Raw genomic sequence first — 15,159 nt, 5'->3', positions numbered from 1 at the left:
TTTCATTTAATTTTTTGCAAGAAATTAGCATCCTCGCTTGAAATTTCACAATATTTCAGATAGCTGAATAACTTTCTCCTGAAAGTTGGATATCTTGCAAAATATTGATCATTTTAATTTTAAAAATACATTTAATTTTGAAGTTCCATGGGCACCATCAAGAAGTCACATACACGTAAAGCAATTTACATAAAAGAAATAGTTGGGAATCACTATCTCCATGCTATTATACTGGGTACAGTGCTTATTCTGTTGATTTGGGAGGAAGAAAAAAATAATAGTTTGTATGGGAGGAAGGATGGAAGGACTTGAAAATTGGTGTTTCATTCCTCAATAGCAGCAGCCACAATGGGCCAAAGTCTTGTTTCTCTGAAATCCTATGAAGAAAATGTTCACCCTCAAGAGATAAGCAGGAGACAATGAGACACAGATACCTTATTTACATTAGGTGTTTTGTGTTTAGATGCAATTGTCTCTTTTTGAAGACAAGAAGACAGCACTGGAAGTCAAACATTTGATTGCTCAAATATTCCATTCCCTCTTTCTGACCATAGTCTCAAAATGTTGCTTGTTGAATCTTGATATGTTAGCACTAATTACATTTACTACTTATAAATCATTTAGTATGATCACCATACACCTTAAAGCCTATATATTCTTATATTATACCTACCAACTCAGCCTCTATGATACCCTTATCTCCACATATGAAGATTTATTAACAACATTGGCTGATTCGGTTGGTTCCTGATCCAGGTTTAAATCCATTACTCATTGAGAGATGTCATGTCTTTGTTTTGGATTTAGAGCACCTGGGAAACATACTCACACATATTTATATAATTAGGACCGAGGAACACTTCAAATTTGTTTCTAAAAGTCAAGTGGAGGGCAACCATGAAACCATTGGAAAAGACACAGCTGTTTTAAGGAATTTGAAAAAATTAAACATCTCCATGTTCCAAAGCACTTTTTAAAATTAGAATATGAAGCACTATAGAGCCCTGAGGTAAATTTACCAATTTCATGCTGGTTCCTTAAAAATTAGGACTCTTACTTTCTTTTTCGGCTGAAACTCACAGATTTATATGAATACTGTAGGCTTTGTTTGTCTTTCATATTCAAACATGTTACCTGTTTCTTTAGTCAGAGATTAATTGACATTACAGCCTGAACTCTGCAGATATCCTATTTTTTGCTCCAAACATTATGCATATTTACCAGTCAGATCTAGAAATAAGCACTTATTCCCCTTCTTTTAACTGAATGTAAGAAAATTCCTGTTACCAGTTTATCAGTTTTGCTCTATAATAAAACCCTGATGTGAGATAATTTGTTTGTTTGTTTGTTTATGCATATGTGTGTGTGTGCGTGTGTATGGGTGTGTTACGTATTACATTCTTATATCTTTTAAATGGTATGTTACAAAAAATATTGAGGAATTTCTTTTTATTGCTTGATTCAAATGCTTGAAGCTTTGATTTATTAATCTGGTAAATTTGTAACCCACTTTTATCAATATATTTAAAAAGACAATGGAAGGTTTGGATAATATGCAAAGTAGTTTATATTTAATCCCTTGATTCCAAACCCTGCTTGTAGTTAAATAATGACCTTGCTTTTTTTTTTTTTATCTTGATGTCTTTTACAATATATCAACATGTATTCAGGCCCTTGGGATCTGCAGGCTCTTCCTGGGAAAATAGCATTTTAAAGAATATCAACAAATTAAATATGATTAACCAGGAAAGGTTAAGGAAGCTGGAGAGACAGCAACGTATTTTAAATTGCACATCATACTACACCGTGCTATGTTTTAATCGTAGTTCTTGACTGAGGCACATTGATTGAGTTAAGCCATAAAATTTTGATTGGCAAACATTAATGTTTGAGTTCATACAACAAGTTGACTTAAAATTAAATATAACACATGGGGCTTAGCGGAAGGGTGCAAAACCCATGGGCCACCAACACTCTTTTTTGCAGATCTCTGGATTCCCCAAAAAAAACATTTAGGAAAAGAAAAGGAACATAAAGTTTTAGAGATACCTAAAGGCACCTATTACGCTTCTATAAACTCCTCACACAGAGAGAGACATATATGCCCTGGCCAAGCCTATTTGGGGGAATTAGCCCTTAAGACTAGTGTAGCCATCATGCTGATGGAAGGTATACATTCCTGACTTATTTCTATGTGCCACTGCAGACATTGGTTGACCTGAGTGCTTCAGGCTTTGTTGATATGAATGAGTGGCAGGACCTTGACTACAACTATTGCTTTTCTAACAGGTTTCCTTTGGGCAGCAGGAACACCCTTTGTGCCAAGCTCTAAGAAGGCCTTCGTCTCTGCTTCTTCCATGGCTTGGCCCCCTGGCTGGCTGGCCTCTAGAAAACCTTGTGGCCCCACCCCTGAGGCTCTATAGAATGAATCCAGGAGACAGCCAGGACTGAGCAGGTAAGGGAGAAGAATTTGCAACCAGGGGATGGACATTCTTTGCAGAGATGATATTTTCTTTCTGGCCAATGTCTGCCTTTCTCCGTTCCCCTCCACACAGGTTTTTCATTCTGTCTACCAGACTAACCTAGCTCAAGTCTACTCTTCATCCCCCACACCTCTGCCCAGTGTACCCAGCTGGGGTGCGGCTCACGTCCAACATGGGAGACATGGCCAACAGCTCTGTGGATTTCTATCCCAAAAACCAGCGGCGAGAAATGAACCATGCAGGTGGTTTTGGCTGCACCCTGTCAGAGCTACGCTCCCTTATGGAGCTGCGTGGGGCTGAAGCTCTCCAGAAAGTCCAGGAGACCTACACAGATGTCAACGGGCTCTGCAGGAGACTCAAGACTTCCCCCACCGAAGGTACCAGATAAATGACTTGGGCAGGCTCATAATCAGTGGGATCATCAGGTCAGGGTTTGGGAGCAGGACCCAGAGACAGAATAAATAGGTGCTTCTCTAGGACCCACTGCAGATGAAAGGAAGGGAAAGAATGCATAATCAGCCGCATGAAATAAAGGAAGTAAAATGCATTATTATACAACAAGAATTGCCAGAGGATTGCACATTTTAAGGAATGCAAAGTAGTAAATTTTATCATCTTAAGAGGGTCCTTTACAAAATGTTTAAATCCAATTTCTTTTTCATGTACATCACTTTCAATGATCTCAAATTGTTCTCGTTGTTATTTAAGGATGCTTCAACCTCTCTTTATACCTGTAGCCTCAATATCTCAATGGAAACTTGTTAAAATGTAGCCATTCCTTTCATTTAAAATGCTTATATTAAAATTGTTCTATGACTTATAACCCACCATCTCAAAGTCAACTACACATATTTTAAGAGTGCTACATATTGTAACCCATTAACCCTCTAAGAACTAGCACTAATAATCTAGCCTGTCCCTAAATAGTCTACTACAGGGGTCACCAACCTTTCGGACCTCAGGGACCACTAAATTCATAATTTTAAATCCTGCGGACCACTAATATGATCTGCCTAATGACCGACTGGGTGGGCATGGCTAGGTGGTCATTTGACTGGGTGGGCATGGCTAACTCAATGTCACTCATGTTGAGGGGTGCCTCGTCAGTCTCTACTCGCCCATCTCCTGCCAGCCACTCCTCACCTCCCCACCCAGGCTCCTTAGGGCCCCAACAGGAAGCAGTTGCTGGAGCTAAATAGCCACTATCAGAAAGAGTTGACAAAACATCTGGCTCAGTTCAAATTGGATCTGGCTGAGAAGGAGGCTCAGCAGAAGAACCTCACTGAGGACTAGGACCATACTCTTTCCAAGCAGAGGGAAGACCTGCAGGAGTGCAAGGCCAGGTACTGGCACCTGGAGACTCAGCGGGCTGAGATGGTCAGCCGATTCCAAGCCATGAGGCAGTCCCACTGGAACAAGGTCCTCTGGCTCTTCGCCACCAGCAGTGCTTTCCTCCAGCCTTCGTCCAAAGCCCCACACCAGGAGGCTGAAGCAGAGTCAGAATTTCTGCCCCCCTCTGACCCACACAAAAAGACCCCGAAGGGGGAGACTCTCTGCAGCAACACAAACATTCATTGCATGTATCCAGCCCAGGGGCCATAGTTTGAGGACCCCTGATTTATGCAATATAAAAAATGCAAATAATTTTTCTGAGGACCACCAAAATTTTCTCGCGGACCACCAGTGGTCCACAGACCACCAGTTGGTTACCGCTGGTCTACTATTATTCCAAGAATTAAAACATTATTTTCTTAATAAATTAATCAGACCTCCTGATTTTAGTAGCAATATTTATTTAGGAGCATATATGTTTTTATGTTTTATTAAATTTATATACTGCCCTGCTCCCAAAGGTCTCAGGGCGGTGAGTCCTGCATTGATGTTGAGGCACTATCGAAACCCCCTTCAAAACAAAGTCAAAGGGGAAGTTGTGTTCCCCTTCAAAGCAGCACATTGGATTGGCTACCCAAACAGGAAGTCAAAATGATTGGGAGGGAAATGCTATGCATGCAGAGAGGCTTCTTCCATTGATAGCACCTGGTCTCATCAAGTTGGATCACCTCAACCCTTTAACTTTGAAGCATCAAAGTGGAATTGCTTGATTTTCCAAATGAAGGCACCACCTCAAATTACATTGCTATGGAGGTCTAGATCAATGTGACACATGAGTTAGAGAAAAGCCATTTCACGCAGACATAAGAATTATAATTTTTAAAAAGCAAAGTTCCCTTTATCTCACCATCTGGAAAATGCTTCCTAGAGTGCATAAGACTAACTATCTGTCTATCTATCTATCTATCTATCTATCTATCTATCTATCTATCTATCTATCTATCATCTATCTATCCATCCACCCATCTATCATCTATCTTCTGTCATCTATCATCTATGTACCCATCCATCTATCAATTATCTATCTATCTATCTATCTATCTATCTATCTATCATCTATCTATCCATCCACCCATCTATCATCTATCTTCTGTCATCTATCATCTATGTACCCATCCATCTATCAATTATCTATCTATCTATCTATCTATCTATCTATCTATCTATCTATCTTCTATCTATCTATCTATCCATCCATCCATCCATCTATCATCTATCTTCTGTCATCTATCATCTATATACCCATCCATCTATCAATTATCTATCTATCCATCTATCTGATTAATTGACTAAGAATTAATTATATTTTCAGTAATTGGATGCTTAGCATCCTTAAAATATCCGGTCCTGGCACCTGACACAGAAATATAATTCAATCACTTATTCCCAAGTGGCCAAGGGTGAACTTTGTCAGGATAGTTAGTGTCTGCCTAGATCATTTATTTGTCATCATTTCTAGCAACAGCCTCCAGAGACTTGGGTGGGAGGGTGAACATGATTAAAAGGAAGCAGTTTGAAGCTTCTGAAAATGTGCGAAGGGTGTGATTACGTATTGCCTAAATCTGCCAAGTGTTTTGTGCAATCCTGTTCTGGAATAAAATAGCCAGAGTGCTATATATGTGAGGGAGCTGGATATCTGTGTTATGAGCCTTTGTAAGAGAAAGGAACAAAGCCATGTAATTTTCCTTCCTTCCAAAGCTACAGTGATAGACCAAAGGAGAAAGTCCAATAACCTGTCTACCCTGTATACTTTCCCAATAGTTTTCATTTAGATCAAGGGTGGGCAAACTACAGCCCTCTGGGCCCTTTTTTCCCCAGCCTTCAAAGCCCACCCCCGCACTTGAGATTACCCTACCAAAGACTGACAGCAATCACAGATAACAGCAGCAGCACAATTTTGCACAGAATGCCATTTCCTTACTTCTTTTTAAAAGCCCTCCAAGTGAGAGCTGAAAAATCTAGTGCCAATCTCCCTAGTGATGACATTGCAGCGTTCCCGTTCCCCAAAAGTCCTCAATTATCCATTAAACACCAGAGTGCATCTCCAAGACTTAGATGGTTGGCCACAACTCATTTGGACCATGTCTCCCTAGAGTTTTATTTTCTTGCCGTACTCAGATTACTTGGGAAAAACTCCAAATCGCTTTAACAAGTAGCACTCTTGGCGAAGCGTGCCATCTCACCACTTGAGTGATAATAGCAACAACCACAAAAGTGACTATAGCGGTACAAGGCTTTTCCAAGGAAGCTCTTTGGTGGGCGGTTCGAGGTAAACTAAAGGATGCCCTTCTGCACCCAGAACTTGGTTGTGCTGTGGAATCCACCCACCAGAAAAGCTGTAGAGCTTGTTTCCAGATTGGATAGCTTTAAAAGTCATATTGGAGGAATTTCAGACTATAAGTAGCTGTCCTTCATTATTGCTATATGTGAGTTCCAGCATGACAGGCAAGGTGCTGTGCAATACAAGAAGGTGAGGTCCAAAGGTTTTATGCTCGGCTTAGAGATTGATTGGGAGCTTTTGTTTGGCCACTATGATCCAACATATTGTTACTATATCTGGGGTGCAGAAATCTAGAAGACTGCTATATGGCAGCAAAGAAGTAGAGGTTTTGCTAACCTCTTTGCTAACATCTTAATGATAGTCTGTATTTTTGCAGCTCAAATGTGATAGTCCAAACTTGGTCATATGGATATAAAAATGTGACTTAGTACAGGAAGTTTCTTACATTCCTGACAGGAAAAATATTCTTTTCTGATGTGAGCTATTGTTAAAGCAAAAGAAAAGGCCAGAATCCATGACTAACTCTGCAATTCTATGCATATTTGCTCATAAGAACGCGCTTCTATATTGCATTTTAGTTAGTATGTTTAGGGGCCTAAAGGAACTGAAGGAAGGATTTACCAAGATAGTCCAATTTCACACTATTGTGAATAGAGTAGTGGAGACAGATCAATCTATATTAACCTAAATCTCCCGGTTTTGATTCCCTTGACATGGCAAGAATTATGCTGCTTGACTGGAGTTTATACAGTCTAAAGCTTGCAAAATTCAGAAAGGCTTGATTTAGTGACCCATGGAAGATAGACGGCTTAACTCTTCTGGAGGTGGTTTGACTCAGTGCTTTATGTCCTTCCCCGATGGTTGAACAAAACAGCTCCTTTTCCTTCGCTCCAGTTCATCCCCAGGGAAAAGTAACAACCAAACACAGAGGTTTTGGCTCTGGGCTGCCCTACTGGATCCCCAGGACCTTTTAAATATTCCATTTCACAGGGCTCTGATACATTCACCCATTTCAAGGCCCATCCAGTTGTGACTCTTCCTCAGGTGACTAGAGCAAGAAAAGAAAATTGTATTTCCAAGCAGTGGTGAATAATCATGTCAGTCCTTGAAGTTCCAAGAAACTGCGAGATAATTTTCTCAGCAGGGGCAAAAAAGTGTCTAAGGTTTCTCTTAAACCTAATATCACATGGACGCCCAGGGAAAATGAATTCTAATTCCCTTCATGAAACAAAAATCTCAGCCTGCTCATTTCTGTAGGATCCCCAGTCACATAAAACCTAATAAAGGTGGTAATCAAGCTGTATAAGCAGAACTGGTCAATTATATGGTTGACCTGTACTGTAGCTCAATTACCTAAAAATTGCCCACTGGTTTTCTAAGGCTAATTATCACAAGGGCAGAGATTGTAGGAGTTCTAAGCTATAGACTTTAGGCATTCTTGATGCAATTCATGGCAACTTGTCTAAGGGTGGTAGAGTCAACATTTTCTCCTTGGCTCTATTTACTTTAGTTGTTTTCCAAAAGGGCTTTGAACTTTTCTTCTCCTGGTAATGGCAGTGATACATCACATGCCCAAATTTCTTGCTCAAGGGTTGAAGGGAAAAAAAATTATTAGCAAAGAAATTACAAGTATGGTTTTATATAATGCATCCATATATTTCCTGGTGTTTGGTGCAAAATTTAAGATATCAGTGTTCTTGTTTGATCTAGAACCAAAATGTTCTTCCAAAAGAGAAGAACATTTCCTTCAAGTTGAGCTCAACTCTTGATGAATTCATGGACACATCTATGTAATTGTCTGGCCAACAACATAGAACTGTATTGCCTTCTTCTGGGATGCTTGTTTGACTTCCCAGTCTATTGTTGTCAGGCTTAGCCCAAGAATGACATAGAACAATCTGTCCAGAGTTCAGTTCTTTATTGTCTTACACATAATAGACAAAATCTTGCCAGACTAAACCTTTACTACTCTCACCCAACCGGATATCCCCTGGGACATTCTAGGGAGTGGCTATCTGTACTCTCTTCCTCTGACTCTTGTCCACATCCAGGCTGTGTTGCTTCTTGTCTTGTCCCCCATTCTGGATTATGCTTCCTCCTTCCTGGGAAACTTCTTCATTATTGTAGTCCATCACACCACTTCCCTCTCCATGAGCACCATCCCTCACAATTATACAGCCCTAGTTTGCTCCCAAAGTCTTCCATCCAAGAATTATCAGGCTAGAACCTGTCTTAGTTCCACACCCAGATAAAGTTGGCCAAATGCTGAACATTGTTTAGATTACAAAGGTGAGAGAGGCCAGCTTTGAGAAGGGCATCTGTTTTTCTTTTAGTGACAGTTGTTGTATTTGCGGAAGACCAGACATAACTGGTTAAGACTGAAAGGGAGCAATCAGGAGTAGTATTAGTGTCCTATTCTAGGGTGTGTTGAAAAATACACCCCCAAGCACCAACAACTGGCAAGGATCCAAAGAATCCTTTTATTAATTCTATAGCTACTGTGTTTCCCCCAAAATAAGACCCTGTCTTATATTTTTTGAACCCTGAAATAAGCACTTGGCCTTATTGCCATGCGCCTCAAAAGCCCGATTGGGCTTATTATCAGGGGATTTTACATTGAATCACTGGTCTCTTACACACAAAGAAGCCTAGAGCAAGAACCAAAAGTTTGCATAGACCTTAACAGATATTGATCAATAACAATTTGAACATGTACTACTGTAAGCAGATCCCAAATACAAAAGTAATTTCTTTACACCTGATAAGGAAACAAGATAACTAGAAAGGAAGACATGGACAATAATGTGAAATCTTTAACAGATTTAAAAGGAAATCTTATAGCTTTAATATATAGGTTGAGCCCAAATCCTGATATTCTAAGAAGCTAACTATGCATTTACAAGTGGGAAAGATAAGGAAGCATGGCAGAATATATCCTTTGATCCAGGGGTGCAATTCAGCAGGTTCTGACAGGTTCTAGAGAACCAGTAGCAGAAATTTTGAGTAGTTCGGAGAACTGGCAAATACCACCTCTGCCTGGCCCCAGAATGAGGTATGAATGAAGATTTTGCAGTATCCTTCCCCTGCCACGCCCACCAAGCCATGCCCACAGAACCGGTAGTTTAAAAATTTGAATTTCACCACTGCTTTGATCCCTTCAGGGTGTAAACTCTATAATCAATTAAGTTATAACCCGGCCCAGATTGGCAAAATAATAAAAGTTCTATTCCCAAGGAGCTACATAGGAGATACAGCAAGAACATACAGCTAGTAACATTATATTCCAAATCATCATTATACGACCGATTCAGTCTGAGTTCTATCTTCCAACTCCAAAGTTGGGCCAAAGATATCCCTGTCTGCTTGTAGAGGCAAGCAGTGCTGGACTAGATGGACAAAGAGCACTAGAGCTTCTGGCACTCTTTGGACCCTACAGCACCTGAGGAGAACAAAGCAACCACCTCAGGCAGCAGATGCCGGGAGCACATGAAATGCCACAGAGTTTCAAGGCCCACTTGGTCTTGATCTTGGGATCAGATGATCTGAATGACTATCTCTTTCCCCAATTCATTGCTTTGCCAATCTCGGTGTGGTGATCTGTTAGGCTTAATGCATGCCTTCTGACGCATAATGTCAGAATGGAAAGGCTGAATCCCAGAAGGGATGTCTCTAAGCATGGGTATGGTACCTCCCCTTCCCCTTGATAATAGAATAGAATAGATTTCTTTATTAGCCAAGTGTGATTGGACACACAAGGAATTTGTCTTGGTGCATACACTCTCAGTGTACATAAAATAAATAAATTATGAATAAATAATAATAAGTTACTATATAGGAATTGCAACATTTACCAATTGTTTTGAGGAGAATTATTTCCTTTTTTTCCCTTCAGTGTGTGTATGCAGGAGGGCAGGGTGGGGGTGGGGAGTGTGGAATGATGCCCTTGAGCTCCCACAGATTCAGAGGGCCTGAGGTTTGGGCAGCCTGAAGTTGTGTCCCTCCAAACCATTATCTGCACCTTGAGATGCGGCTGTTTCTGTTCCTTCTAAAAGGACAGGCAAACTAAGGGCTTCTCTTGCCTGCTTTGCTCAGTGTATAAAACAATCTGGGTTTCCAAGCGTAGGAAAGCAACAGAGCTCCAGGCAAGCACCAGAGAATTCAAAGCAGACCCATTCTGCCTGCTTGCCTACCTCCACCTCTCTCCCTTTGCTGCTTTCTCCTTGAATTGTCCTTGAGGTTGCTGCAGCCAAGGCTGGTTTCATTCTCTGCTGCAGGGAGCTGCAGGCTTTTTCCCATCGTATTGAGAAGGGAAGGGAGGAGGGGAACCAGGCAAGGAAGAACAGGGCAGCAGGCAAGTGCTACAAGGAAAGAAGGAAGGAAGGAAGGAAGGAAGGAAGGAAGGAAGGAAGGAAGGAAGGAAGGAAGGAAGGAAGGAGCATAGAAGAGGAGAAAAAAGCAACCAAAGGACAACCAGGATGAGAAAGGAGTTAGATGATCATCCAGACAGAGAACCCAAGGCAAAAATTGATCTTCCTGGCTCTCGCTGACCCAGAACAAAAATCAACAAGCATTCCTGGATGATCCATATTTCCTGTGCCTGTGCCCTTACCACTCGGCAGACATGCTGTCTTTTGCCCACCCCACTCCTGTCCTTTTCTCCTTTCCATCTCTTGCCTTCTTTTTTAGTCTTTCTTTCTGTTCATTCCCTCCTCCCAGGCATTAGCAATTCTACTGAGTTTTCTCGGCCCTGGATTTGAGGGCTGTGTCTGATAGGGCACTCTAGTGGTGACCTGGTGGTTCATTCTGTATACCTATTTGTTTGGGGATGGAATTTGGGATGATGCAGTTGTTGTTGTTGTTTTAAATATCATGATAAATTGCCCAGATTATCATGCTTTCATTTTTATATCTGTTAACTGGCTGGACAAGGGACAATAAACTGGAGCTAAATTCTGATCTGATCTGACCAAGGCCTTTGTAGTTATCTGGTTACCATGAGGTTCAATAAGCTTGGCTGTCTAGTTCCTCAACCATGGCATACATTGGTCACCATGGATCATCCTTGGGTCCCTTGTATTGGATTCCTGTAAGATCTTTTATTGGAAGAAGGATCTTCGAGAAGGATTCTGATTTTGACAGATTACATTGCCTTCCTATTCCCTGTTGAGTCCAGGTCAATGTGCTAGATCAGGGGTTCACAACCCTTGGGCCGTGGCCCACAATTGGGCCATGCGGACGGTGGGCTTTCTTGCATGAGCAGTGGACGGGCAGGTGTGCACACATATGCACAATTCAACTTGTCAAGCTTACATAAATTGAGCAGCATATATGCATGTGCATGCTCACGCAGCCCGATTCCCCTTCCACCTCCCCGGGTTGCCAAGCCACAAAGGTTGGGGACTGCTGTCCTAGCTGCCTGAGGCCATGTCCCCACTTTTATCTAACATGCCCTGATGATATCTTTCTTTCTTTCTATCAGGTCCTCCTGGCATGGCCTTTATTTTATTCCCAGTCCATGAACAAGACAGTCAAGTTATTCTTAGCTGTACTAATGTTAAAGTGATGCTTTCCCTTATTCTGACACCATCCAAGGGCACCCTTGCGTCCTATAAAAACCTCATAGGCTTTGATTTTCTGATTGTACATCATCAGGTAGGGGTTGACTCTTAGCAATCACATATAAATCTTCTCCAGAGTGATCTAACTCCAACCTGCCTCAGATCTTAACAACACAACCATTACCACTGTAATTTAGTCCATCTACTTTGCTGCTGGTGGTTGCCTCTTTTCTCCCATTTTCCCCAGCATTACAGAGTTCTCTGTAGAATTTGGTCTTTGTCCCCATCAATTATCTTGGGAAAGAAAGATTGCTAAAGTTATTTGAAACAGACAGTGGAGTAGAATAGAGATTGGCAAGGAAGTCAGCCAACTTCATGCTCGTATAGATTTCTGCTGACTCAGGGATGGGCGGAGAGCAATAGGACTTGCTGGTGGAAAGGCCCTGAAACTATACCAACCTGCCAAAAAGCTGTCATCATCATTCCTCCCACTGCTTCTTTCCAATCCTATTCCTCAAGTGGAATAAGCTGCTGATCTGAAGGTAGGGGAGGACCAGAAAAATGACTGATGGGCAAGAATCTAAGGCAGGAAAGATTCACCTTTTCAAGGAAGAGGAAAATTCAGAAGACTGTTGGAGATCCTTCTGAACCATAACTACTTAACTACTGCTGCTCTGATCCATGGAAGAAACTGAGCATATTCTATAGGTTCATCCTATAGCCATGATGGCGAACCTATGGCACGCATGCCCAAAGTGGCATGCAGAGCCATGTTGCCTGGCACGCGTGGCATCGCCCATTCCTCTTCCGGGTTTCTGGCGTGCATGCACACACGATGATCAGCTGGCCTTTTTGCATGCGGCAGTGAAGGAAACTGGAAGAGCTGGTCTTCCGTTTTCCTGCATGAGCATGACTGCCGGCCAGCTGATCATCGCACAAGCATACCCACCAGAAACCCGCAAGAGTTGCTGGCTGAAACCGGAAGTTCATTTTCGGGTGCATGCATGCACCCTGGGCAGCTCCACTTCCTGGTTGCGGCCCAGATGCATGTTCAAAGCACAGGTGCACGCAAAGTGCCGAAAAGGTTCACCATCACTGCCCTAGAAGAACAGAGTTTTGCAAAAGGGTAGATCAAATGCTTTGAATCCAATGTAATGTACTGTATACAAAACGGGTGTTAGAATAATTATTGTTTTTCAGGAAACAATAATGATACTGCTTGGGTTTTTGTTTCAGAAGAAAATCACATTGTGCAGTGGTGGGTTGTCCCTGGTTCGGACCGTTCTATAGAACTGGTAGTAAAACTGGCAGGAGGCTCTGCCCACCAACCCCAATGTCATCAGAACGCTTCTGCACATGTGCAGAAGCTTCTGCACATGCGCAGAAGAGCACGCGTGTGTGTGAGCAAAGCAAGTGTGCACGCGTGCAGCCCCATTGTGAACCGGTAGTAAAGGTAGGTAGAACCTACCCCTGACATTGTGTTGAAGTGTTCCCTTTTAAGCATGTTCAGTACTGTAATATTATTATGAGTTGAAGACATATTATACAGAGGACATTCCTCTGTTTTGTGAATGCATAAGTTGTCACCCAGCAAGGGGTCAGAAGCAGTTGCTAAAAGTTGCATTAAAGAATCATAGCTGATTTTGGGGGTAAAATTGATTACACACACAAAAAAAAATGAACAGGCAGAATAAAGTATAGTAGAACATTTAACATATGGCTTTTAAACCTGCATGAAATGTATACATGGAAGTGATGTACGGTGTGTGTACCTTTTGGAAAAAAGAAAACAAATGGCCCATTCCCTTGATGGACTGTCCAAAAAGTTGCCCATCTCTACTCTGGACAAAGACTTCTTCACTGGAAGCCCTGTCCATTCCCAGTCAATTTAAAGACGGTGCTCTGTGTGAAGGGGGAACACCAAAGGCTTTTGAGATACCTACCCAAAATGGATACTTGGTCTCCAAACTGAGTAGCAGTTTTTCTGATTACAGTCTTTTCTACTCATTGGAAATTTATTATATTTCTTCTTTTATCCATTTCTGAATTTATAACTCTAGTTTATAACATCACCAAGTTCTATGAGCTTTTTAGAGCAAAAGAATAGGAGATCAGTCCATGCAAATGAGTATACAATCTATAGGTTCGTCAAGCAAGAGGTGAGTTCAATACAATGTGAGAAAATGCTGGATTTTGGAATGTGATATTGATGAAATCCATAAGCCTGAAGACAATTTTCTTGCCTTGTGTTAGGCCCTTTGCCCCTCCTGATTTAACTAACTAATAATAATGCTAGTTCACAAAAATATTTCTGCTAGGAAGCACCAACCTTATATGTCCTTTTTATTGCCTGTCATTTCTCCAGGCTCCAAGAGTAACAATGGGGGGGTGAAGTCTTTGGAAGAGTGCCAGAGTCGGAGGAGAAATTTTGCCTGGGCTATATCTATGTTTGCATCTTGTTTCAAAATGCAGTAGGCCGTGTGGCGTATGAGTCTGTGTGATGTAGTTGGTTTTTCATCTGGCTTTGGAGTGTACAGCATGAATGTTTTGTCTGTTTGTATTTGCTAGAGATGATTCATTTTTAACATGTTGGGCCTCTGGGGACATTACTAGTCCCCAGGCTTCTGAAGTTCAGACCCAGCTTCTATTTTGTATTCTGTCAGGTTTTTTGTATCTCTCTGTATATCCCTCCATTCTCCTTCTGTGGAATGTGTGTTAGAACAGAAAACAGCAATCAAAAGAATGGATCTGTATTTTGGCATTTTTATAACCGTTGGGGCTCTCTTTGGACAAATACTTTTATCTCTTTAGTTTACATTTGGAGAGGAAAATGATTTGTGTTTGGTAGAAAACACTCTTACAAATGGATCTACCCATCAAAACATTGGGTACCATTTCACCATATGTTTCCTCCTGATGATTAACATCTGATCCAAAAAGACTGAGGTACTTTAATTCCTTTGAGGATCCTGTCATCCATGGTGCTACTTTTTTTTAAATTCTGTGTTTTAATCCAGAAGCTTCTTTACGGACAATAGTGAACAAAATTATTTATCATCTTGCCAAATGGACTTTTTATTGTCTTTTATCTTGTAAGCTGTCAGGAATAGGAGCAATTCAATGGCATACACCTTTAATAAATTATATTATCATCACCACCATGTTGGGAAAAGTTTCTGCTTCTACTTGCTTTACCTGAACAAGATATTAAGACCAGTGGGTGGGATTCAGCCAATTCGCACCACTTCGGGAGAACCGGTTGTTAACTTTCTGAGGAGTTTGATGAACTAGTTGTTGGAAGAAATCATTAGGGCAGAGAACCGGTTGTTAAATTATTTGAATCCCACCACTGATTAAGACCACAGAGGAATAAGCCAGATTTTTTGTAGTCAACTGGTAAGCCTAGAAGGCAAAAAGAAATTGCACCTACACGTTATAATATCCT

General features: G+C 41.3%; 1 protein-coding gene across 20 annotated transcripts in view; it reads left to right on the top strand.

The window, feature by feature from the left end:
- The first annotated feature begins 2,655 nt into the window (after positions 1–2,655).
- Positions 2,656–15,159, top strand: part of ATP2B3 (ATPase plasma membrane Ca2+ transporting 3) — an 83,048-nt gene continuing 70,544 nt past the window's right edge. For all 20 annotated transcript variants that reach the window (XM_070935175.1, XM_070935171.1, XM_070935176.1 and 17 more), the window contains exon 1: positions 2,656–2,860. In XM_070935175.1, the coding sequence (XP_070791276.1) occupies positions 2,656–2,860 (205 nt within the window). The remainder of the gene's footprint in view (positions 2,861–15,159) is intronic.

This window comes from Pituophis catenifer, unplaced genomic scaffold (assembly GCF_029215685.1).
Source record: "Pituophis catenifer annectens isolate HBS135680 unplaced genomic scaffold, rPitCat1.0.hap2 SCAF_2, whole genome shotgun sequence".
NCBI classification, from domain to species: domain Eukaryota; kingdom Metazoa; phylum Chordata; class Lepidosauria; order Squamata; family Colubridae; genus Pituophis; species Pituophis catenifer.
The sequence above is the reverse complement of the archived record's forward strand: the minus strand, read 5'-3'. Positions and strand labels throughout refer to the sequence as shown.